At 44.1% G+C, this 26,118-nt stretch overlaps 1 protein-coding gene across 1 annotated transcript in view; it reads right to left on the bottom strand.

The window, feature by feature from the left end:
* LOC140739091 (lymphocyte cytosolic protein 2-like) overlaps nt 1-26,118 on the bottom strand; it is a 151,728-nt gene that overhangs the window by 60,105 nt on the left and 65,505 nt on the right. Inside the window, exon 4 of the mRNA XM_073067036.1 lies at nt 1,335-1,400. Coding sequence (XP_072923137.1) covers nt 1,335-1,400 — 66 coding nt within the window. The remainder of the gene's footprint in view (nt 1-1,334; nt 1,401-26,118) is intronic.

Below are 26,118 nucleotides of genomic sequence, written 5' to 3' on the forward strand. Positions count from 1 at the left end.
TTCCACAATCCTCTGGGACAGGTCATTCCAAAAATTCAACACTCTGTGAAAATGTTTCTTCTCATTTTTGTCCAAGATCCTTATTCCCAGACTATGATCCAGCTTCCAGTCTTCTCAAAAAAGGGCAACATTATCCCTGCATGTAGTCTGTAAAGCTTTTAAAATCCGTGTAACTATCATGAGGTCAGCCCTCATTCTTCCATTCTTAGGAAATATGAACATAACCTACCTAATCACTCCTCACTCAGCAACTCCCTGAAGCAGCCATGTGAATGAATGTATGCTATATTTGTTCTATGGTTAGTACACCTCTCTTAGCCAAGGAACCCAAAACTGTGTAGATGAGGCCTGTTCCGCTTGACATTAATTATGTTATGCAATGGGTAAAATCTTGTTTTGACCATCCTAACAGTTTCTGAGCAGCGGTTTGGGATGCTCTTGTAGTGAGAATGCTACATTATAAAACTGTGGAATCAGGAATGGTACCAAGTTGAACAGAGTTGGAAATTTGTGATCATAAAGAAGGGTGGGGAGAATACTGACTTTGGCAGGGTAATTGACAATCTCATCTTCCTAGTTGCACTAACATTATTGCCTTGTGTTTCTATTTGCTTGAGATATCTTGTTGACTTTGTTCGAATAATCTGTATGTTACAGCTTAAATCGTCAGGAAGATCTTGCATTTGCTAAAAACTCTGACTTGCATGCATACATCAGTTACTTCTACCGACATGAGACACTGCTTGCTTGTTACTTTTCCCTCCTCAGAATATGGACAGATAAGTTTCAGTGAGATCAGGAGATGATGCACCCCAATAATTATTTAATTCCTGTCCTCCTAAATGGACACAAAATCACGTGTACTGTTAAGGGTTCCTCTTTCAGCATCAAGGTTGGGTAATTAAAGTAGTTTTAATAGAAGATGTGCAGTTTTATCAGGATTAATATAGACCCACAATGCCTTATTAAAGTGAATATGACCTCTGCAGTGTGCCCAGCAGCTGACCTTTGACTGAAAAGCTGTAGTTCAGATAGGAATGAAAAATCAATCAGTTTTCTCTCTAGACTTAATACCCTGTACTACAATATCTGGGCATTACAGTTTCAAAGTTAGATGGACAGAAAGAGACAAGTACACAATGCAAGTTAAAAGCAGAAGCTGAAAATTAATATATAGTGAAACTCTTACTGACTAGCCCTTCAGTAGCAGAAGTAGGTCTGAAATTAGAGCCCATCTGTAACTTTTATTTACTAAATGACTTGATGAGTATTTCCATCTTCCCAATATATCTTTGAGTATTTTATTTGTTGTCATATTTATTTTGTGACTTTACCTCTTCGGGAAGAAGCTCTTTTTTTCTTCTCTTTTGTTGATCTCCTGACACAACTGATGAATCTGCCTGTAAGACAGAAAATGGAACATTTATAAATGAATGAACTAGATTCAGAGATTATCATTCCTGTGTCATATAAAACACAAGTTCTCCAATTCATTGAAATAATTTAAAAACTTTTGTAAATATCCTAGTGTACTTAATAGCTCAATAATATTGTAAATATATTCTTTAAGCATTCTTTTTTGTTTACAAAATTCATTAAGGGTTAAATAAGAAGTATGTAGGCCGCCGTATCATAAGTGAGCATCTCATTGAGTAAAAACTAAGTATCACGGGCTCCCATATTCTCCTTTCAATTAGTTTCTGAAGTTACAAAATATAACAGTGGCAATGAACCCAAGATGACTACCTACCTGTTGAAGGGCAGCATGGTTTTTTTTCAGAAGGGAAAAGAGATATTTGAGTTTTAAAAAAACAGAAAATAGATTGAATTCATAAAGAGTCAGTACTGGGTGATAATAATTTTTTTTAAAAAAAGCAGAAATGGCTGGCTACATCGGAAAGATAGACACATTTGATTGCACAACAGATAACTGGATGATGTGTACTGAATGAATTGAGAAATATTTTCATAAAATGAAAAGGCCAATGAAGAGTGAGTGTCTGTGTTAATAAGTTAAATTGGTGGAAGTTCATACAGTTTACTTAGAAGTTTAACCAAACCAGCTAAAATAAGTTTTGATGATATCATGAATATAATACAGAAACATTTATAACCAAAACCATTGTTGGTTGCAGAACACTTTAGATTTCATGAGCTGAATCAAAAGGAAGTGGAATCTGTTTCAGCATATGTGGCTGAATTGAAGAAATTGTTCAAGCATTGTCAGTTCAATGATGGGTTGAATGATGCACTGAGAGATCATTTAGTTTGTAGAATCTTACAAAGAAGCATTCAAAAATGGCTCCTAACTGAAGCACAACTCACATTCAAAAGAGCACCTGAAATTATATAAGCATATAACCACATAACAATTACAGCATGGAAACAGGCCATCTTGGCCCTTCTAGTCCATGCTGAACGCTTACTCTCACCTAGTCCCACCGACTTGCACAGCCCATAACTCTCCATTCCTTTCTTGTCCATATACCTATCCATTTTTTTTAAATGACATTTTTTTAATTGCTTTATAAATGGAAAAAAGTAGCCGGAAACACAATTGAGTTATAGTCAGGAATGAAACTAAATATGAACAAAATTGCAACATCTAAACAAATTCTGCCTGAACAAATTATGTTACTTTGTGGTAGAATCTCACATACACCAGACTTACACTGATTTAAAGGCAAAACTTGCAGAAATGCAACTAAGTGGAACACATATACAGAGTGTGTCAGGCAAAAATAAATGGCTGGCACAGGGAAGAAAAAAAAGATTTAAAAAATCAAGATGAATTTTTAATTCATGGACATGGACTCATTGAAGCACATTCTTGTGCTTGAGCTTACTGTGTCATGGGAAGAACGTATGGAGGAGGCCTACGAGCGGAAAAGAGCCAAGTATAAAGATCTGAAGAACAACTGCCAAAGAAAAGGCTACAGAGCAAACTGTTGGCCCGTGGAGGTCGGCTGACATGGCTTTGCAGGCCAGTCACTCTGCAAAGTATACACTGCACTTGGAGAGAGAAGAAGGAGGGACATTTCTACCACTGCAGATGCAGCAGAGAAAGCGTCAAGATGGCTCTAGATAAAGAGGGCCGATCTGTGGGTTGCTGCTAGGGCACAGGCCAGGGTCTGATCAACCCCGGTCGGGTCACCTGGGTGAGGTTGAAAGACCTGAAACACCTGACGACTCCAGGTAACATCACTGATGATGTGCCCTAGCTTAGCATCATGCAGATTTTTCTGCAAGAAGAAAAGAAGAAGAAAGAAAAAGAGTACTGATCTGGATGCTGTTGATGAAAATTCTTATAATGATGAGAGTGACAAGCAACTGGCTAGCCTCGAGATTTACAATGTGAAAACTTACAGGAGACAAGCAATATGGCTTACACCAGAAGAGAAAGGCAAATTAATTAAAATGAAATTGGACACTGGCTTGGCTGTTTCTGTTATTCCACAAAATGAGTTTGAATGGCATTTCAAAAATACTGGACTGATGACTGCAGTATCCTACTAAGAATTTACACTGGAGAAAAGTTAATTTCTGTGTGAATGACAACAGTGAAATAGGACAATCAACAAACTACATTGGGTTTGTATGTGGTAAAAGCAGGAGGGCCAACAATGTTGAGCCATGATTGGGTGAGAAAGCTACAAATTGATTGGAGACCCATCTATCATTTGCATGCCATATCCCCTGCAATAGAGAGTCAACTGAAAGCAAATTAAGAAAGGCAGTGGATAATACCACTGCAATGTTCAGTATTAGCATTGGAATATTCAAGCATATCAAAGGTAAAATAGTGTTAAATGAAAATGCCACATCCAAGTTTTATAAAGCCCATTGAGTTCCATATACCATCTGTGATAAAGTAGCTAGTTAGCTAGATCACCTGGAGGCTGAAGAAATTCTTCCCAGTGTTGAGTGGAGCACATGTTCCAAGGAATAAAGTCGTAACCTACGTAATCTTTCATTACAACTCAGGGCCTCCAGACATGGCAACATCATTGTAAATTTTCTGTGTACTATTTCTACCTTATTTACATCTTTTCTATAGGTAGGTGACCAACACTTCACACAATATCTCAAATTAAACCTCTCCTGCACCTTCAACATCACAATCCATCTCCTGTAGTCAATACGTTGATTTATGAAGGCCAATGTGGTTATATGTGCGAAAAGTTTTCTGAATGTCACTGTGACGTCACTTTCAATGATTTATGGACCTGTATTCAGGTGCGATAGTGAAAACTTGTGCTTGGAGTTGGAGGAGGCAGTGGAGGTACTTAATGAATACTTTGCTTCAGTATTCATCAGGGATAAAGACCTTGGATGACTTACAGCTGACTGAAATGCTTGAGAGTATAGAAATTAAGAAAGAGGATGTGCTGGAGCTTTTGGGAAGCATTAAGTTAGATAGGTCACTGGGACAGGATGAGATGTACCCCAGGCTACTGTGGGAAGTATGGGAGGAGATTGCTGAGCCTCTGGTGATGATCTTTGCATCATCAATAGGGATGGGGTGGGTTGCAAATGTTGTTTCCTTGTTCAAAAAAGGGAGTAGAGATAACCCCGGAAATTATAGTCCAGTGAGTCTGGCTTCAGTGGTGGGCAAGTTGTTGGAGAAGATCCTGAGAGGCAGGATTTATGAACATTTGGAGATACATAATCTGAATGGGGATAGTCAGCATAGCTTTGTAAAGGGCAGGTCATGCCTTACGAGCCTGATTCAATTCTTTGAGGATGTAACAAAACATATTGATGAAGGTAGATCAGTGGATGTAGTGTATATGGATTTCAGTAAGGCATTTGTTAAGGATCCCCATGTGAGGCTTATTCAGAAAATAATGAGGCATGGGATCCAAGGAGACCTTGCTTTGTGGATCTGGAATTGGCTTGCCCACAGAAGGCAAAGAGTGGTTGTAGATGGTTTGTATTCTGCATGGAGATCGGTGACCAGATGTGTCATGCAGGGATCTGTTCTGGGAAACTTCCTCTTTGTGATTTTTATAAATGACCTGGATGAGGAAGTAGAAGGGTGGGTTAGTAAGTTTGCTAATGACACAAAAGTTGGGAATGTTGTGGATAGTCTGGAGGGTTGTCAGAGGTTACAGTGCGATATCAGTAGGATGTAGAACTGGGCTGAGAAGTGACAGATTGAGTTCAACCCAGATAAGTGTGAAATGATTTAGTTTGGTAGGTCCAATATGAAGACAGAGTATAATATAAATTGTAAGACTCTTGGCAGTGTGGAGGATCTGAAAGATCTTGGGGTATGTGTCCATAGGACACTCAAAGCTGTGGCACAGGTTGACAGTTTGTTTAAGAAGGCAAATGGTGTGTTGGCATTCATCAACCGTGGCACTGACTTCGAGAGTCCTGAGTTAATGTTACAGCTAAACAAGACTTTGGTCAGACCCCACTTGGAGTACTGTGCTCAATTCTTGTCACCTTACTACAGGAAGGATGTGGATATGATAGAGAAAGTGCAGAGGAGATCTACAAGAATGTTGCCTGGATTGGAGCGTGTACCTTATGAGAATAGGTTGAGTGTACTTGGCCTTTTCTCTTTGGAGTGACAGAGGATGAGAGGTGACCTAATAAAGGTGTATAAAATGAACAGGGGCATTGATTGTGTGGATAGCCAGAAGCTTTTTCCCAGGTCTGAAATGACTAATGTGAGGGGGCATAGTTTTAAGGTTCTTGGAAATAGATATCAAGGGAATGCCAGGGGTAAGTTTTTCACACAGAGAATGGTGGGTGCGTGGAATGCACTGCCGGCGGCGGTGGTGAAAAAGGATACAATAGGGTCTTTTAAGAGCCTCTTAGATAGGTACAAGGAGCTTAGAAAAATAGAGGGCTATGCGCTAGGGAAATTCTAGTCTCTAGAGTAAGTTACAGGGTTGGCACAACACTGTGGGCCAAAGGGTCTGTAATGTGCTGTAAATTTCTATGTTCTATAAGTATTCCCATATCCCTTGGTTCTAAGGCACAGGTAATTGCCCTGCCGTTCACTGGATAAGACCAATCCTGGTTGTTCCTATAGTAGGGTAACACCTCGCACTTGTCTGCATTAAATTCTATCTGCTACTTTTCAGCTCTTTTTTTTCCAGCTGATCCAGATTCTACTGCAAGCCATTAAGGTCTTCCTTGCTGTCCACTGCACCTCAATCTTGGAGTCACCTACAAATTTGCTGATCCAGTTAACCACGTCAACATCCAGATCATAATATAGACGACAAAAAACAATGAACCCAGAGAGGCAACCAACTACTACTAATCGTTAACATTTTTCACTATGTCAATATCAATATCTAATCCAATTTACTCCCAAATCTTGAATACCGAGCAACTGAACCTTGATTAGCTTCTCATGTGGTATCTTGTCAAATGCCTTGCTAAAGATCATGTAGACAATATCCACTGCCTTGCTTTCATTAATATTCCTGGTAACAGCCTCAAAAAGCTCTATAGGATTGATCAGATACAAACTGACACACATGAAGCCATGCAGACTATCTTTAATCAGTCCATGTCTATCCAAATACTCATGTATCTAGTCCTTCGAATCCCTTCCAATATCTATTCCACTACTGATGTCAGTTTTACCGACCTATAATTTCCTGGTTTACTTTTAAAGCTTTTTTAAACCGCGGAACAACGTAGCCTATTCTCAAATCCTCTGGTGCCTCACCTATCACAAAGGATGCCTTGTATCTGGTAGGGCCTCAGCAATTTCTGCACTTGCCTCGCACATGGTCTGAGGGAACACCTTATCAGGCCCAGGGGATTTATCCACCCTGATCTGCCTCAAAACAAAAAAAACACCTTATCCTCTGTAAACTGCATCAGGTGCATGACTTCACTTCTACTTTGCCTCTCTTTGATAGACTCCATGTCTAACTTCCAAGTAAATACAGATGCAAAAAATCCATTTAAGGTCTCCCTATCTCTTTTGCTTCCAAGCATGGACTTCCAATCTGATCTTCCAGAGGACCAATCCTCTTAACTTGTCTGTAGAATATCTAGGGATTCTCCTTCACCTTATCTGCCAGAGCAAACTCATGCCTTCTTTTAGACCTGATTTCTTTCTTAAGTGTTCTCATGTATTTTCTTTACATTTCATAAGCTCCTCATTTGTTCCTATCTGTCTAAAGCAACAATGAACCTTTTTTTCTTAACCAGGGCCTCATTATCTCTTGAAAAACAAGGTTCCCTACACCTGTTATCTTTACTTTTTATTCTGACAGTCACATACCAGCTTTGTACTCTCAAAATTTCACTTTTGAAAACCTCCCACTTGCTAAGTTCACCTTTGCCTGAAACTATCCTGTCTCAGTCCACACTTGACAGAGACTTTCTGATACCATCATAATTGGCCTTTCCCCAAATTAAAATTTCATGGGCCAGACCTATCTTGTTGCATATTTGCTTTGAAACTATTGGCATTGCGATCACTAGATGTAAAGTGTTCCCGTCACCTGCCCTGTCTTATTTCCTAATAGCAGATCAAGTATCACACACTCTTTTGTTAGGGCTTCAATGTACTGACAAAGGAAACTTTCCTGAACACGTTTGACAAACTCGATCCCATCTAGTCCTTTTACAGTATGGGAGTCCCAGTCAATATGTGAAAAGTTAAAATCACAGAGTAACATAGAAAACCTACAGCACAATACAGGCCCTTTGGCCCACAATGCTATGCTGAACATGTACTTACTTTAGAGATTACCTAGGGTTACCTATACCCTTTATTTCTCTAAGCTCCATGTACCTATCCAGCAGTCTCTTAAAAGACCCTATCACATCTACCTCCACCATATCACCAACAGCCTATTTCATGCACTCAGCACTCTCTGCGTTTTTACAAAAAGCTTTCCCTCGCATCTATTCTGTATCTACTTCTAAGCAACTTAAAACTGTGCCCTCTCATGTTAGCCATTTCAGCCATGGGAAAAAGCCTCTGACTATCCACACAATCAATGCCTCTCATCATCTCGTACACCTCTATCAGGTCACCTCTCATCCTCTGTCGCTCCAAGGAAAACAGGCCAAGTTCACTGAACCTGTTCTCATAAGGCATGCTCCCTAATCCAGGCAACATCCTTGTAAATCTCCTCTGCACCCTTTCTATGGCTTCCACATCCTTCCTGTAGTGAGGTGACCAGAACTGAGCACAGTACTCCAAGTGGTGTCTGACCAGGGTCCTATATAGTAAAGCATTACCTCTCGGCTCTTAAACTCAATCCCACGGTTGATGAAGGTCAATGCACCGTATGCCTTCTTAACCACACAGTCCGTCTGATCCTCCACATAGTATAACGATCTTATATTTCTTGCAACAGTTTGTGATCTCTCTGCAAATTTGTTCCTCTAAATTTCTCAGTCTGCAATATGGCCCCATTAAAGTGGTTGCTGCTGTCTTATTTCTCAGTTCCCTGGACCCTGGAATATTGAGCTGCCAGTCCTGTACCTCCTGCAACCAAGTCTCACTAATGGCTACAATATCATAATTTCAGGTGTTGATCCATACTGTGAATTCATCTGTCTTCTCTGTGATAGTTCTTGCATTGAAATAAATGCAGCTCAGGACATTAGTCACACCATGAATAACCTTTTGGCTCCTGACTTTGTCTGAGAACTTAACAACATTTGTGTCAGCTTACTGCTCTGGCAGTCTAGTTTGCATCACCTTGCAAATCTAGTTTAAACCCCACTGAGCAGCATTAACAAAATTTACCTCCAGGCTGTTATTCCCCTTCCAGTTCAGGTGAAAACTGGCTCTATTGTACAGGTCGCACAAGAGAGCACAATGATCCAAAAATCTTATGCCTTCCCTCCTACACCCATTCCTGAGCCACATCATTAACTAGCACATGGCACAGGTAGCAACCCTGAGATCAGAATCTTGGCGGTCCTGCTCTTTAACTTAGTACTTAACTCCCTGAAACATTGACTATTTAACACACAGAGAATGCTGGAGGAGCTCAGCAGGCCAGGCAGAATCCATGGAAAAGAGTACAGGTGACATTTTGGGCCGAGACCCTTCAGCTGGTCTCTCCCTCTCCCTTGCCCTCTCGTAAGGAGTCCTGGCCCAAAATGTCAACTGTACTCTTGCCCATAGATCTGTCTGGCCTGCCGAGTTACTGCAGCATTTTGTGTGCATTATTGAACTCCCTAAACTCATTTTGTGGAACCTTGTCACACTTCCTACCCATGTCAGTGCTACTAATATGGACCATAATTTCTGGCTGTTTATCCTCCCACTTAAGAATACTGAGGACTGAATCCAGGATGTCCTGGACTCTGGCACACAGAAGCAACGTACCATTTAGAAATCACCTTCTGATCCACAAAACCTCCCTAATGAATGAATCCCTTGTCACCACAGCTCGCCTCTTCTCCCTCCTTCCCTTCTGTGTCACAGAGTCAGATACTGTGCCAGAGACCTGACCACTGTGACTTTCCTCTGTAGGTCATCCCCACCCTCCCACCTCCACAGTATCCAAAGTGGTATACCTGTTGCTGATGAGGATGGTGACAGGGATACTCTGCATTGGCTCCTTAACCCCTTTCCTCTTCCAGACTGCCACCTGTGTCCTGCACCTTGGGTGTAGCTACCTCTCTCTATGTTCTATCACCCCTTCAGCCTCCTGAATGATCTGGAGTTCATCCAGTTCTTGCTCCAATTCCTTGACGTGGTTTGTTACAAGCTGCAGCTGGACGTACTTCTCGCAGTTGTAGTCATCAGGGAGACTGGAGGTCTCCCTGACTTCCCACATCACGCAAGAGTTGCATTCCACTACCCTGCCTGGCATCTCTACTGTTCTCACTGAGCAAGTATAAAGATGGAAGAATAATAAATTTTGTGTGTGGGGGTGGGGGGTGGGGAGAAAACTCTATTTAAAGTTTCTTGCCTTCTCTAGTTGAAGCCTCAAAATCCCTACTCTGACTCAGGGTAGAAGATGGAGTCAATGGTTATGGATGTAGTTTTGGGGTACCTGGCAACACATGATAAAGAAGGCCAAAGTCACCATGGTTTCCTTAAGGGAAAATCCTGCCTAATAAATCTGTTAGAATTCTTTAAGTAAATAAGCAGGATAGGCAAAGGAGAATCGGTGGATATTGTGTACTTGAATATTCAGAAGGCCTTTGACAAGAGCTCATGGTGTTACAGGGAAGATACTGGCATGGACAGGTACTATAGATACCTGTATCTATAGTAAGTTGAGTGAAATTATTCCTTGTTCTCAGGAGCCTGATGGTTGAGGGGTATTAACTGTTCCTGAACCTGGTGATGTGAGTCTTGAGGCCCCTGAATTTTCTTCCTGATGACAGCAGCAAAAAGAAAGCACGAGCTCGGTGCTGGGAGTCTTGGATGACAGATGTTGCTTTGCTACATCCATGCAGATGCGCTCAACGATGGGAGGGCTTTACCTCTGTTGGAATAGGCCGTAACCACTACTTTCCATTTTGCTCTTTTTGTCTTGGTTATAAGGTGAACACACTCTTCACCTTATTAATATTAATGAGGAGGTATAAAGGCCTGAAGATGCACTCAGCATTTTAGGAACAGCTTCTTCTCTGCCATGAACACTACCTCACTACTTTGCTCTCTTTTTGGCATGATTTATTTATTTATTTTTATGTATTGCACTATTTTGCTGCACTAAAACAAAAAAAAATCACAAAATGTCAGTGACCTGATTCTGATTTTAAGACCCGCAGACATAAGAGCTAAATTAGACCTTTCAGCCCATTGAGTCATTTATTCAAAGTTCAAAGGACATTTATTATCAAAATATGTATACCTTCTACAACCTGAGATTCATCTCCTTACAGGCAGTCACAAAACAAGAAACCCAAAAGATCAGATTTTTAAAAAGATCAATGAACACCCAATGTGCAGAGAGAGAGTGAAACAAATCATGCAGACAGTAAAGGTAAGCAAATAGCATTTAGAACAAAAGGGAGCTCTCATCCTGGAACAGGCCTGTAGTCACAGACTCAGCAAACGCTGGAATAAATGTTATGGAGCTGACGTGTATTATACGCCTGAAACCAGTTCTCCTTCATTATAATATATGTAATACATAAAAATTTTGTTTCTGATTCTGATATGGACTTCAGGAGAACCGGAGGTCCAAGAGCCAGTCCTCATTGGAGGATTTAAATAGCTTGGTGTTATTATTTCTGAGGACCTCTCGGGCCCAGCACATAAGTGCAATTACAAAGAAAGTACAGAAGCACCTCTCCTTCGTTAGGCATTAGCTGACATTTGGCATGACTTTGACAAACTTCAATATGTGTGTAGCAGAGAGTGTATTGACCAGCTAAGTGTCCTTAAATGAAAATTCCTACAAAAACTGATTGATACTGTTACGTTCCCCAGTAACCGGGTAGTTTTCCAGCAAAGATAGATGGATCCACCGAAGCCTGATGCTACTATTTTCAAACGTTTTTATTTATAAAGGGGCACAAACGTATGGTTAATACAAAACATTCAGATCATAGACGTCGTCACAACTCAATCTAAAGCACAGGTATAGTAATAATCAATCAGAAATAAGCTCTACAGTTGTCTAGGGGTAATGTAGATATATATTGTTTACTGGATACTTAAAAGTCTTTTTGCGGTCACTGCAGTTCCACCAGCCGCCGTCGGTTGTGGTGTCGCGTTGGTGCACTTTTGTTAGAAAGAGAGAGAGAGAGAATGAAACATTTACCCGACAGGTTTTTCCAACCTGTAGGAGGTAGTCGGAAGTCTCGTTGGGGAATGGACTCTCATCTGTGGCTTCCCCTGTAGCTAGGCCGTTCTTCTGTGGTGAGGTCGCCAATCCCAGGCAAGGGAAGGACGCACACGAACCCCACCACCGGCTGTCGCTCTCTAAACGCGGTCGCAGGAATTCTCGCGTATCTTCTGGTGCGTCTGGCGCCCCGCCTCGGCAGCCCACCTTTTATCTGGACTGGCAGGGTTGTAGATGTCCATCAGGGTAGGGGGGCGAGGCAATCCTTCCCCCATCGCCCATCTCACATTGCCCTGAGATTTTGCACGTAGGCCAATTCCTTATCCCACAAAGGTGTCTCCCAAGACAATGGCTATGTCCGAGGCTTTTGTCTTGTTGAGCGACCAGCCCACTTTGCCCGAGGGCATTACACGTGGTTTTCATTAGACAATAGTCAAAGAGTCGCTTTATTCTGCTTCCCTGGGGAACTTGGTCTTCAGCACGTCTCCCTCTCTCTCTTGGGTCATTTGACCCCCCCTTGACTAGGGCTCTTGCAAATCTCACAAAGGAGGGGGCTGGGGTCATAACACCTCCCCTCTTAAAAGTTTTTTACCAGCGGTTAAAAACAAGTTGGTACAGAGTCTTATAGGATTTTTTTTCTAACACAATACACAAGCTCCTCTCTTCACAGAGTACTACCGTTATACATTCAAGTCAGTGTCTAAACAGGTAACAATTACAGTGTCCCTTTCTTTAATATCTTAACATCGCGTACCGTACTAAAGTCTGGTAGCATCAAACTTCAGCTCAATAACCACCTATTTATTTATTTTCTTCAGCAACAAAACTAAGGAGGTATGATCTTAGCTTAGGTGCATCTACAAAAGTTTATACAAATACTAATCGTTTTGGTCGTGTTATTTCACCGGCAGGTCTCCAAAGGGGTTGTCTTTATTAGTCACAGGCTTTGGCGCAAACTCGTACAACCGGCGTTGCTGTTTAAAAATGGCATTTTCTATTAACCATCGCCTCTTTTCCGGAGAGTCTCCCCGTGGGGAACTTGAGTAATTTGGCGAGGTACTCTCCCGCCTTTTCTTTTCACGAGGGTTATTCTCTTAACTCCGTGTCCCCAACCTAGTCCATCATGGGAATTTCCACCCAATTCTTTAATGCTACACAGGTAGTTAACCCTTTTGTCAAGACCATGCAGGCTGATGTGTTTCGGTTCGAACCTTTTTCTCCGGCCGCATTTAAATTTCAGCTTTCTCACAGCGCTTTCTTGAATAACAATAGCTTGTGAGGCACCCTTACATTCCAAATCAACCTGTAATCGATGCGCAGGCATCAATCTAGACTTTAACTTTTTTTCATTCGATTTGGGAACTACAGATTTACCGTTCTCCACAACAACAGTTATCTCCCCATTCGTAAACTCCACATTAACTCTGAACACCCCCTTCAGCACAACCATCTGGGAACTCACACTTCCCAAGGTTAACCCTTCTTTTGAACCAAGTCTATCTGCTCCAAAAGGACGACCGTCTCGTCCAGCTGAGTCAAATACCTCAGACTTTTTCTGAGCTCCGTGACTAGGTTCAGGACCACGTGCATCCCCATCTTGGACACACTCAAACGGGACATTGGCCTCTTCCAGGCTTTCAATACCCGTACCCTTTTCAAATTCTAAATTCCCCTGATCCTCCCAGTTACTCTCTGGGCAACTCCCTTCCGGAGTAAACTCAACCCCGCGGGCTGAAACAACCCCATCTGCCAACCCAGCAGACTTCTTCAAGGTAATGGCATCCTTTTCATCTAGGACCGCCCTCATTTCATTATCGGGAACACCTTTAGAATTTTCAACTTCTTCAAACAGTCCTGCCAAACCAGACAGATCATCCATGTCCAACCCTGGACCTTTTAACAGCTTTATCTGTTTCTCATCTTTATTTCCTACCTCTCGGACCTTTTTCTTCACTAAGGGAAGATCTACCTTCTCTCCCTTACCCCCTTTTACGTTACTATTCCTCGTTTTACCCCCCTCGAAACCCTCGTGGCACAGGGTCGGTAAAGACGTCTGGGCCAAATCAAAACTGGCCAATTTTAAACTGCTCCCGTTCTCAGCTGCCGCTCTCGACAGGCTGCGAGTGTTCGCGCATGCGGGATAGCTCGGGGCCTCAACACGCACCGGTCGGCGGGTCATAGTCATGGCCGACCAAACTTTTCCTCCTGCTAAATCGTTCCCAAGGAGGACATCCACGTCAGTTCTCGGGAATTCTGATGGCACCCCCATTTCAACTGATCCATACACCAGCTCACAATCCAAAATGACCCTACGCAAAGACACCCTTTCTGTCCCTTTTCCTATTCCTCTCAGGGCTACCTCGCCTGTCGGAGGTCCGAATTGTAATACGTTACGGCTAATTAATGATAGCTCCGCCCCCGTGTCTCTCCAAATCCGTACGGGAATTGGCGGGTCCCCCTTCCTCACAGACACGGTTCCATGTGACATATAAATCTCCGACCCCTTGCGCTCTCTGCTCCCCTGGGACCCTCTTGCCAATTTTCTGATTACCACTGCACACCCGACAGGGATCGCTGCTTTCACTCTCTCTGGCTCCTTTCTCGGAGCAAAGCATTTAGATGCAATCTGTCCCACCTTTCCACAATTAAAACAGGTCAAGCCAGGACCTCTCCTGCCGTCTTGCCTCTCCTCCTCAATTTTACCACTAGCTCCCAGCGGGATCTCCGCCTCAGCCGGCGGACTTTCTCTACCGTTCCCACGGTCTCTCTGGTAACTTTTTGGCAAGGAAAACTTTGTCTTGTGGGTTAGGGCATATTCATCTGCGAACCTAGCAATTTCTGAGATGGACTGATTCGTCCTCTCATTCAAATACATTCGGATCTCTTCCGGAACACAACCTTTAAATTCCTCAATCAAAAATAACTCCCTGAGATGCCCATAATTCTCGGCCACCTTTTCCGCGGTGCACCAACGGTCCAGAGCACACCCTTCTCGTGGGCTAGCTCAGTATACGTTTGATTCCACCCTTTCCTTAAATTTCGGAACCTTTGTCTATACGCCTCAGGTACTAACTCGTAACCTCGGAGAATGGCCTCCTTTACTTGATCATAATTCCCTTCCTCTTCTGGGGGCAACGCGGCATATACCTGCTGTGCTTTCCCTCGTAACACACTTTGTAACAACGCCACCCACTGCTCTCTGGGCCACTTCTGATTCACTGCCACCTTTTCAAAAAGCAAGAAATAACTATCAACACCGTCTCCTCGAACGGGGGGACCAACCTCAACGCCCGAATAACATCAAACCCCTCCTCTCTCTCTTGCCCTTGAGCTCTTCGCTCTTGCTTTCGCCTGTCCAGCTCCAATTCATGGCTCCTTTGTTTCTCTTTCTCTTCTGCTTCTGCTTCTAGCTGCTTTAGCTGGAGCTCATGACCCCGTTTCATCTCTAATTCCTTTAGTTTGAACACCTGCTCCCGTTCCTCAGCCTTTTCCTTTGCAGCTGCTTCTAGCTGCTTTACTTTAAGATCATGGTCCAACCTTATTTTCTCCAACTCTACCTGATCTGTCCCACTCGCTAATCTCTTTTCGGGGATATTTTCCAAATCCTCAGCTGCAAACACCTCCTTTTCAATGTAATACTGATTTATGACCCTTCGCACTTCCTGCTTTTTCATTGATGACCTCACCTCTGCGAGGCCTAACCCCTTTGCCAGATTTACCAAGTCTGATTTGGTAGCCGTCCCTAGTGCCTCTACAGTCGGATTTCTCATAAATTCACCCACATCCATCTTTGCTGGTTTCCTGTCTGGCTACCTGCGTAACCAGATTTAAGTTTGGACTTACAGCCCGATTCACTGACCCTCCCCTTTGGTTTCAAATCCCGGACGAGCCCCCACTTGTTACGTTCCCCAGTAACCGGGTAGTTTTCCAGCAAAGATAGATGGAGCCACCGAAGCCTGATGCTACTATTTTCAAACGTTTTTATTTATAAAGGGGCACAAACGTATGGTTAATACAAAACATTCAGATCATATACGTCGTCACAACTCAATCTAAAGCACCGGTATAGTAATAATCAATCAGAAATAAGCTCTACAGTTGTCTAGGGGTAATGTAGATATATATTGTTTACTGGATATTTAAAAGTCTTTTTGTGGTCACTGCAGTTCCACCAGCTGCCGTCGGTTGTGGTGTCGCGTTGGTGCACTTTTGTTAGACAGAGAGAGAGAGAGAATGAAACATTTACCCGACAGGTTTTCCAACCTGTAGGAGGTAGTCGGAAGTCTCGTTGGGGAATGGACTCTCATCTGTGGCTTCCCCTGTAGCTAGGCCGTTCTTCTGTGGTGAGGTCGCCAATCCCAGGCAAGGGAAGGACGCACACGAACCCCACCACCGGCTGTCGCTCTCTAAACGCGGTCGCAGGAATTCTCGCGTATCTTCTGGTGCGTCTGGCGCCCCGCCTCGGCAGCCCAATTTTTATCTGGACTGGCAGGGTTGTAGATGTCCATCAGGGTAGGGGGGCGAGGCAATCCTTCCCCCATCGCCCATCTCACATTGCCCTGAGATTTTGCACGTAGGCCAATTCCTTATCCCACAAAGGTGTCTCCCAAGACAATGGCTATGTCCGAGGCTTTTGTCTTGTTGAGCGACCAGCCCACTTTGCCCGAGGGCATTACACGTGGTTTTCATTAGACAATAGTCAAAGAGTCACTTTATTCTGCTTCCCTGGGGAACTTGGTCTTCAGCACGTCTCCCTCTCTCTCTTGGGTCATTTGACCCCCCCTTGACTAGGGCTCTTGCAAATCTCACAAAGGAGGGGGCTGGGTTCATAACAATACAACCCAGTCCATCATGGGTAGAACCCTCACAACCTTTGAACACATCTATGACATGCTGTTGCGGGAAAGAGGCATCCATCATCACAGACCCCCATCACCCAGGACATGCTCTCTTCTCACTGCTGCATCAGGAAGAAGGTACAGGAGCTTCAGGACTCCCACCACCACATTCAAGAACAGTTACTACCCCTCAACCATCAGGCCACTTTTACATCACATATTTAAAAAGAAAACAATTATTTGCACATTTCCTTTGGCCTTTCTCTAAACATAACATTATGCTCTCTCGTACTTGTCATTTCCAACATGGAAAAAAGACTTTGACTAACTATCCTGTCTATGCTTTTCATACTCTTATAAATTCTATAGGTTTTCCTTCAGCCTCCTACACTCCAAAGAAAACTATCCAAGTTTGTCCAACTTTCTAATCCTGGTGAACCTCTTCTGCACCCTCTCCAAACCTCCATATCCTTCCTGTAAAGCATGAACCAGAACTGCAAACACTATTCCAAATGTGGTCTAACCAAAGTTTTGTGCAGCTGCTACATGCCTTTTGAACATGCCTTTTTTTATCACCCTCTCTACTTTCAGGAAGCTTTGGACTTGCACCCAAGATCCCTCTGCTTAGAAGTGGGATCGCCATTCAGAAGTGTCCTGACATTTACTATTCCCCTTACAATTAACCTCCTAGAGGAACCTTCGACTCATCGAGAGTTGCAATGCTTCTTGGGCTTTGCTAACTTCTATCACCATTTCATCAGAAATTACAGTACACTGGCTGCACCACTCACTGCTTTCACCTCATCTGCTGTCAGATTCTCCTGGGATCCTGCTGCTGAAAAAGCATTCTCTGACCTGAAGGAACGTTTCACCTCTGCCCCCATCCTGATTCAACCCGACACCGACCGGCTGTTCATTGTGGAGGTGGATGTGTCTGACATTGGTGCAAGAGCTGTTCTCTCTCAGCGCTTGGCCAAGGATGAGAAGGTCACCCCTGTGCCGCCTTCTCTCATCGCCTCACTCACACCGGAGTGGAATTACGATGTCGGAAACTGGGAGCTGCTGGCTGTGAAGCTAGTTCTGGAGGAGTGGAGGCATTGGCTGGAAGGTGCCATTCTTAGTCTGGACTGATCACAAGAATCGGGAATATATCCATACGGCCAAGTGTCTCAGCTCCCATCAAGCTCATTGGTCCCTGACTTTCTCAAGATTCAATTTTACTCTGTCCTTCTGCCCCGGTTCTAAGAATGGAAAACCTGATGCCTCTCCGGAAGATTTCCTTTCTCTGAGACCCCCGAGGTCCCCGATGTCATCCTCCCTGCTCACTGTCTTGTGGGTGCAGCGCAATGGGACATTGAAGCCATGGTGCAAGCTGCTCAACAGAGTGAGGCAGCCCCTAGTCAATGCCCCACCAACCGGGTTTATGTTCCCAGCTCTGTCTGCTCACAGGTATTGCAGTGGGGTCATTCTTCCCGGTTATCCTGTCACCCTGGAACCAAGCGTACTCAGGCCTTCATCAGTCAACGGTTCTGGTGGCCCTCCATGGGAGATGGCATCCGCAACTTCATCTCAGCCTGCTCGGTCTGTGCTCAAAGAAAGAACTCCTCCTAGTCACCCACTGTTCTGTTACAACTCCTGTCAATTCCCAAGAGACCATGGTCCCACATTAGCCTCGATTTTGTCACTTGTCTTCTCCATCAGATGGTAACACCACCATTCTCACAGTAGTTGATCGCTTCTCCAAGTCATTCATCACTTCATTCATTTACCTAAACTCCTCTTTTCCAAAGAAACAGCCAGAATACTAAACATAGAAACATACAAAACCTACAGCACAATACAGGCCCTACGGTCCACAAAGTTGTGCCGAACATTCCCTACCTTAGAAATTACTAGGGTTACCCATAGCCCTCTATTTTACTAAGCTCCACGTACCTATCCAAAAGTCCCTTAAAAGACCCTATCGTATCCGCCTCCACCACCATTGCTGGCAGCCTATTCCACACACTCACCACTCTCGGAGTAAAAAACTTACCCCTGACATCTCCTCTGTACCTACTCCCCAGCACCTTAAACCTGTGCCCTCTTGTGGCAACCATTTCAACCCTGGGAAAAAGCCTCTTGACTATCCACACAATCAGTGCCTCTCATCATCTTGTACACCTCTATCAGGTCACCTCTCATCCTCCGTCACTCCAAGGAGAAAAGGCCGAGTTCACTCAACCTATTCTCATGAGGCATGCTCCCCAATCCAGGCAACATCCTTGTAACTCTCCTCGGAACCCTTTCTATGGCTTCCACATCCTTCCTGTAGTGAGGCCACCAGAACTGAGCACAGTACTCCAAGTGGGGTCTGAACAGCATCCCATACAGCTGCAACATTACCTCTCGGCTCCTAAATTCAATTCCACGATTGATAAAGGACAATGCGCCGTACGCCTTCTTAACCACAGAGTCAACCTCCTATGGACTCGGACCCCAAGATGCTTCTGATCCTCCACACTGCCCAGAGCCTTACAATTAATACTATATTCTGCAACCGTATTTGACCTACCAAAATGTATCACTTCACACTTATCCGGGTTGAACTCCATCTGCCACTTCTCAGCGCAGTTTTAAATCCCATCAATGTCCCGCTGTAACCTCTGACAGCCCTCCACACTATCCACAACACCTCCAACCTTTGTGTCATCAGCAAAATTACTAACCCATCCCTCTACTTCCTCATCCAGGTCAATTGTAAAAATCACCAAGAGTAAGAGTCCCAGAACAGATCCCTGAGGCACTCCACTGGTGACTCTTTGCCTTCTGTGGGCAAGTCAGTTCTGGATCCACAAAGCAATGCCCCTTGGATCCCATGCCTCCTAGTACTGCATGTTTTTAAATTACATGGTTTACCTGTAGACGTTGTGTCAGACGGGGGCTCTCAATTCACATCCAACTTCTGGAAGGCATTCTGTAATCTTGTGGGTACCTCTGTGAGTCTGTGTTCAGGATTCTACCCACAGACCAATGAATGGCCAGACCGAGCGGGACAACCAACAGCTAGAGACTGTATTGCAGTGTCTGGTCTCCCAGAACCCCTCTGCATGCAGTCAGCAGCTATCCTGGGCTGAGTACACTGTAAACTCTCATCCACCAGTCTGTCCCCTTTCGAGTGCTGCCTTGGCTACCAACCTCCACTATCCTTGCCCAGAAGGAGGAGGTTGGTGTTTCATCCGCCAGCCATTGTCAGCGGATGTGGAAGCACACTTGCTCTGCCACTCTTTGTGCCTCTGCTAGCATCAAGCGTCAAGCTGACCGCCATCACTCCAAGGCCCCACATTACCACTAGCAACAGCATGTGTGGCTTTCAGTCCAACACCTGCCCGTCAAGGTGGATTCCTGCAAGCTTGCTGCCCGCATCATTGGCCCCTTTGCTAAAGTCATCAGCCCTGCTGCCGTCCATCTCAAGCTCCCCTCCACTCTCCACTGCATTCATCCCACCTTCTGTGTCCCGCATCAAGCCTTTCATGAGCCACTCCCTGGGTCCTGACCCCAAACCACCCCCCATGGCTCATGGATGGGTCAGAGGCCTTCACTGTGCATCAACTGCTGGACACTCATTGCCAGGGCTGTGGCCTCCAGTACCTTGTGGACTGGGAGGGCCATGGTCCTGGGTCCCTGCCCGTAACATCACATCAGGGACTTTCATCGTCAGCACCCAGCTCTACCTGCAGTGAAGTCAGGGGGCGTCCGTGGGTGGTACTGTTACTACCTCCAGCTGAACTCTGTCTTTTTGTGTGTTTCCCCCTAGCTGCCAGTCTGTGGATTTGTATTCCATGTGCTCCTGTCCCTGCTCCTGATCTACTCCGGCCCCTGTATCACTGAGTACTCCATCTCTCGTCTGTTTCTCATTATTATCTGTATTGCTGCCACCCGTGTCTCGTTGTGCTCCACCTATCATCTGCCTCTCTGTTTATTGCTCAGTGTATTTCAGTCCTGTGTTTTCACCTGTTTGTTGCCAGATTGTGCCAGTGAGTTTTCCTGAGCCTGTCCAGCATTTGTATCTGTACTCTGTCAATCTGAATATCAACTCTGCCTGTTTCCTGATTCTGGTTTTTGGATTTCTCTGGATGCTTTTATCTCTGCCTGAACTTTGACACTGACTTTGTTTGTACCTCGGGATTTGTTATTCAATTAATATCACTGTGTGCACAGTAGTGGGTCTGCGATTGGATCTCTGCTCCAGTGTCCTGACGGTTAGAACCATAGAACATTACAGCACAGAAACAGGCCTTCTGGCCCTTCTTGGCTGTGCCAAACCATTTTTCTGCCTAGTCCCACTGACCTGCACCTGGCCCATATTCTTCCATACACCTCTCATCCTTGTACCTGTCCAAGTTTTTTTTTAAATGTTAAAAATGAGCCTGCATTTACCACTTCATCTAGCAGTTCATTCCACATTCCCATTACTCTCTATGTGAAGAACCCCCCCCCCCCATGTTCCCTTTAAACTTTTCCCCCTTCACCCCTAGCCCATGCCCTCTGGTTTATTTCTCCCCTAGCCTCAGTGGAAAAAGCCTGCTTGCATTCACTCTATCTATACCCATCATAATTTTATACACCTCTAACAAGTCTCCCCTCATTCTTCTACACTCCAGGGAATAAAGTCCTAACCTATTCAATCTTTCTCTGTAACTCAGTTTCTCAAGTTCCGGCAACATCCTTGTAAACCTTCTCTGCACACTTTCAACCTTATTAATATCCTTCCTGTAATTCAGTGACCAAAACTGCACACAATACTCCAAATTCGGCCTCACCAATGTCGTATACAACCTCACCACAACATTCCAACTCTTATACTCAATACTTTGATTTATAAAGGCCAATGCACCAAAAGCTCTCTTTACTACCCTATTATGTATTATTAGGGAATTATGTATCTGTATTCCCAGATCCCTCTGTTCTACTGTACTCCTCAGTTTCCTACCATTTACCTTGTATGTTCTACTTTGTTTTGTCCTTCCAAAGTGCAATACCTCACACTTGTCCGCATTAAATTCCATCTGCCATTTGTCAGCCCATTTTTCCAGCTGGTCCAGATCCCTCTGCAAGCTTTGAAAACCTTCCTCACTGTCCACTACACCTCCAATCTTTGTATCATCAGCAAATTTGCTGATTCAATTTGCCACATTATCATCCAGATCATTGATGCAGATGACAAATAACAATGGACCCAGCACTGATCCCTGTTACACACCACTAGTCACAGGCCTCCACTCAGAGAAACAATCCTTCACTACCACTCTCTGACTTCTCCCATTGAGCCAATGTCTAATCCAATTTACTATCTCACCATGTATACCTAGTGACTGAATCTTCCTAACTAACCTCCCATGCGGGACCTTGTCAAAGACCTTACTGAAGTCCATGTAGACAACATCCACTGCCTTCCCTTCATCCACTTTCCTTGTAACCTCCTGGTAAAACTCTAATAGATTTGTTAAACATGACCTACCACGTACAAAGCCGTGTTGACTCTCCCTAATAAGTCCCTGTCTATCCAAATACTTGTAGATCCTATCCTTTAGTACTCCTTCCAATAATTTACCTACAACTGACATCAAACTTACCGGCCTATTATTTCCCGGATTACTTTTAGAGACTTTTTAAAACAACGGAACAACATGAGCTATCCTCCAAATCTCCGGCACCTCACCTGATTTTACCGACATTTTAAATATATCTACCAGGGCCCCTGCAATTTCAACACTAGTCTCCTTCAAGGTCCGAGGGAATACTTTGTCAGGTCCTGTGGATTTTTGGCATGAACTTTGAATTCTCCAACTTCTGGTAATTCCCTCCCTGTGCCTTCTCCTCCAGCTGCCTATCACCTCTCTCATGATTCTGCCTTCTTCTACTACACAGTGTTTTCCCATTACATTCCTTCTTCACCTTTCCTGCCTATCCCCTCCCTGCTTCCCCTCCCCCACCCCTTGATCTTTCCCCTTACTGGTTTTTCACCTGGCACCTACCAGCCTTCTCCTTCCCACCCTCCCCCCACCTTCTTTATAGGGCCCCTGCCCCCTCCCTCTTCAGTCCTGACGAAGGGTATCGGCCTGAAACGTTGACTGCTCATTTCCACAGATGCTGCCCGACCTACTGAGTTCCTTCAGCGTGTTGTACGTGTTGCTTTATCTACTCTGATTTGCCTCAAGACAGCAAGCACCTCCTGCATTTTAATCTGTATAGGTTCCATGACCTCACTACTTGTTTGCCTTATTTCCATAGACTCCTTGCCAGTTTCCTTAGTAAATACAGATGCAAAAAACCCCTTTTAAGATCACCCCCATTTCTTTTGCTTCCATACAAAGCCGACCACTCTGATCTTCAAGAGGACCAATTTTATCCCTTACTATCCTTTTGTTCTTAATATACCTGTAGAAGCTCTTTGAATTATCCTTCACCCTGACTGCCAAAGCAACCTCGTGTCTTCTTTTAGCCCTCCTGATTTCTTTCTTAAGTATTTTCTTGCACTTTTTATACTCCTCAAGCACCTTATTTGCTCCTTGTTGCCTATACCTGTCATACATCTCTCTCTTTTTCTTTATCAGTTTTCCTATATCCCTCAAAAACCGATGTAAGGGGGTTTTTCTTTTTTCTTTGTTGCTGCGAATGTTAATCAAAATGGCTTCTTTGTTTTGTTAAAAGTAGGAATGCTTCTTTGTTATGATAAGTGCTTTCTCTCGCAGTTTGTTTGGGTTTAGTGTTGCTGATAATGAGAATTGTATTCATTTGTTAACCAATTGGAATTAATGTTATTCTCTTTTCTGGGTCTGTAAGCTATTGTTGGCGGGGATTTAGGGAGTCGGCACGAGGGGGTGAGAGAGACAGGATGCGATGTTGTAAACTGAGTGACAGAACGGACCCTAAACGGGGGTCCGAGGCCTGGATTTTCGGTGAGGAGAGGAGACGAAGACAGACGTGCTGGGGGTGCTTGGTTGACCACTTCGGGTGGTCCTGAGCTGCGAGTCGAGGAGTTCGGAGAGGATCGAATGGTGGCCAGAAGACTTCAGTAATTGAGTTCCAATGGTTGTGCACGAAGTGGTTTGGACTTTGATAAGTTTGGTGCCTTTTCTTTATTTTATTTTCCTTCATATTTACTGTATCGTTATTAATCACTTAGTTCTAGTAAGATCTATAAAGTGGAATAATTTAATCGCATATGGTGTCCTGTCTGTTATTTGGTGAGGCGGGGACATCACACAGCATCCACACCAGCTGATTACCCAGTTTGGTGGGGCCGAAGGCTGCTCCCCCTAGATGGAAGCGAGCTGAGCGAGCCTGAGGGCTACACCAAGGTTCCTTATTCTTATTCACTTTGCCTTTAATCCTAATTTGCTCCTCCAATTCTCGCTGACTATTGGGTGGTCTATAATACAACCCCATTAATGTGGTCATTCCTTTCCTGTTTCTCAGCTCCACCCATATGACTGAGCACTGCTGTAACATTTTCCCTGACTAGCAATGCCACCACCCCCCACCCCACCCTTCATCCTTCTGCCTCTATCACGTCTAAAACAACGGAACCCTGAAACATTAAGCTGCCGGTTCTGCCCCTCCAGTGGCCAAGTTTCAGTAATGGCTATAATATCATAATTCTATGTGTCAATCCACACCCTCAGCTCGTCTGCTCGTCTTTGAGGATGTAACAAAACACATTGATGAAGGTAGAGCAGAGGATGTAGTGTGTATGGATTTCAGTCAGGCATTTCATAAGGCTCCCCATGCAAGGCTACTTCAGAAAATAAGGGGGCTTGGGATCCAGTGAGACCTTGCTTTGTGTATCCTGAACTGGCTTGCCTACAGATAGCAAAGGGTGGTTGTAAATGGTTTATATTCTGCATGGAGGACAGTGACAACTGGTGTTCCGCAGGGATCTGTTGTGGGACCGCTCTCTTCGTGATTTTTATAAATGCCCAGGATGAGGAAGTAGAAGGGTGGTTTATTAAGTTTTCTGATGATACAAAGGGTGGGGGTGTTGTAGATAGTCTGGAAAGATGTCAGAGGTTACAGTGGAACATCGATTGGATGTAGAACAGGGCTGAGAAGTGGCAAATGGACTTCAACCCAAATAAGTGTGAGGTGTTTCACTTCGGAAGGCAGAATATAATAATAATGGTTAGACTGTTGACAGTGTGGAGGATCAGAGAGATCTTGGGGTCTGTGTCCATAGGACACTCAAAGCTGCTGTGCAGGTTGACAGGGTTGTTAAGAAGGCGTACGGTGTGTTGGCCTTCAGCAATCGTGGAATAGAGTTCAAGAGCCATGAGGTAATGTTACAGTTATACAAGACCTTGGTTAGACCCCACTTGGAGTACTGTGTTCAGTTCTGGTCACCTCAGGATGATACTATTGAGGGAGTGCAGAGGAGATTTATAAGGATGTTGCCTGGATTGGGGAGCATGCCTTATGAGAACAGGTTGAGTGTACTTGGCCTTTTCTCCTTGGAGCGACAGAGAATGAGAGGTGACCTGATAGAGGTCTATAAGATGAAGAGAGGCATTGATCGTGTGTGTAGCCACAGGCTTTTCCCAGGGCTGAAGTGGCTAACACGAGGGGGCATAGTTTTAAGGTGCTTGAAAGTAGGTACTCAGGGGATGTCAGTTTTTCACAGAGAGTGGTGGGTGTGTGGAATGCACTGCCAGTGACAGTGGTAGAGGTGGAAACGATAGGGTATTTTAAGCGACTCTTAGATAGGTACATGGAGCTTAGAAAAATAGAGGGCTATGTTCTAGGGAAATTCTAGGCAGCTTCTGGAGTAGGTTACATGGTCGGAACAACTTTGTGGGCCGACAGTGCCTGTAATGTGTTGTAGATTTTTATGTTCTATGGATTGAAATAAGCAGATTTCAGCCATCCCCTACACAGGGGTTGTTAACCTGGCAGAATCTACCCTTCCTATCAGACCTACTTGAACATCTTTCCACTTATGATATGCTGTTGTTATTCCCAACTAGTTTAACTCAAGTAGCACTAGCAAACTGCCCTCGTAGGATATTGGTACTCCATCTTCTTGTAAAGGTCCTACTTGACCTGAAAGAGAGCCCAATGATTTGTTCCTTGCCACTACCCCTCCATGCCCTCTATTTAGTTATGCTTCAATATATGTTCACCAAAACTCCCATCCACAGTGAACAACACTAGCCAACTTACTTCAAAGCTATTATTTCCATCTAATTGGCTGAGACTTTAATTCCCCATTCTACATCCTCTCTGACCTTTTTTTCTCTAAATTTCTGCAAAATTCCAATGAGGCCTATTGTAAACCATGGAAAAGCACATCATCTTCAATCTTTTTTCCTTGAGGTACGAAGGTAAGCTAGCCAAGAATATAAAGGAGGATAGTAAAAGCTTCTTTAGGTATGTGAAGAGGAAAAAATTAGTTAAGACCAAAGTTGGGCCCTTGAAGGCAGAAACAGGTGAATTTATTATGGGGAACAAGGAAATGGCAGACAAGTTGAACAGGTACTTTGGATCTGTTTTCACTA

This window comes from Hemitrygon akajei, chromosome 15, assembly GCF_048418815.1.
Source record: "Hemitrygon akajei chromosome 15, sHemAka1.3, whole genome shotgun sequence".
NCBI lineage: Eukaryota > Metazoa > Chordata > Chondrichthyes > Myliobatiformes > Dasyatidae > Hemitrygon > Hemitrygon akajei.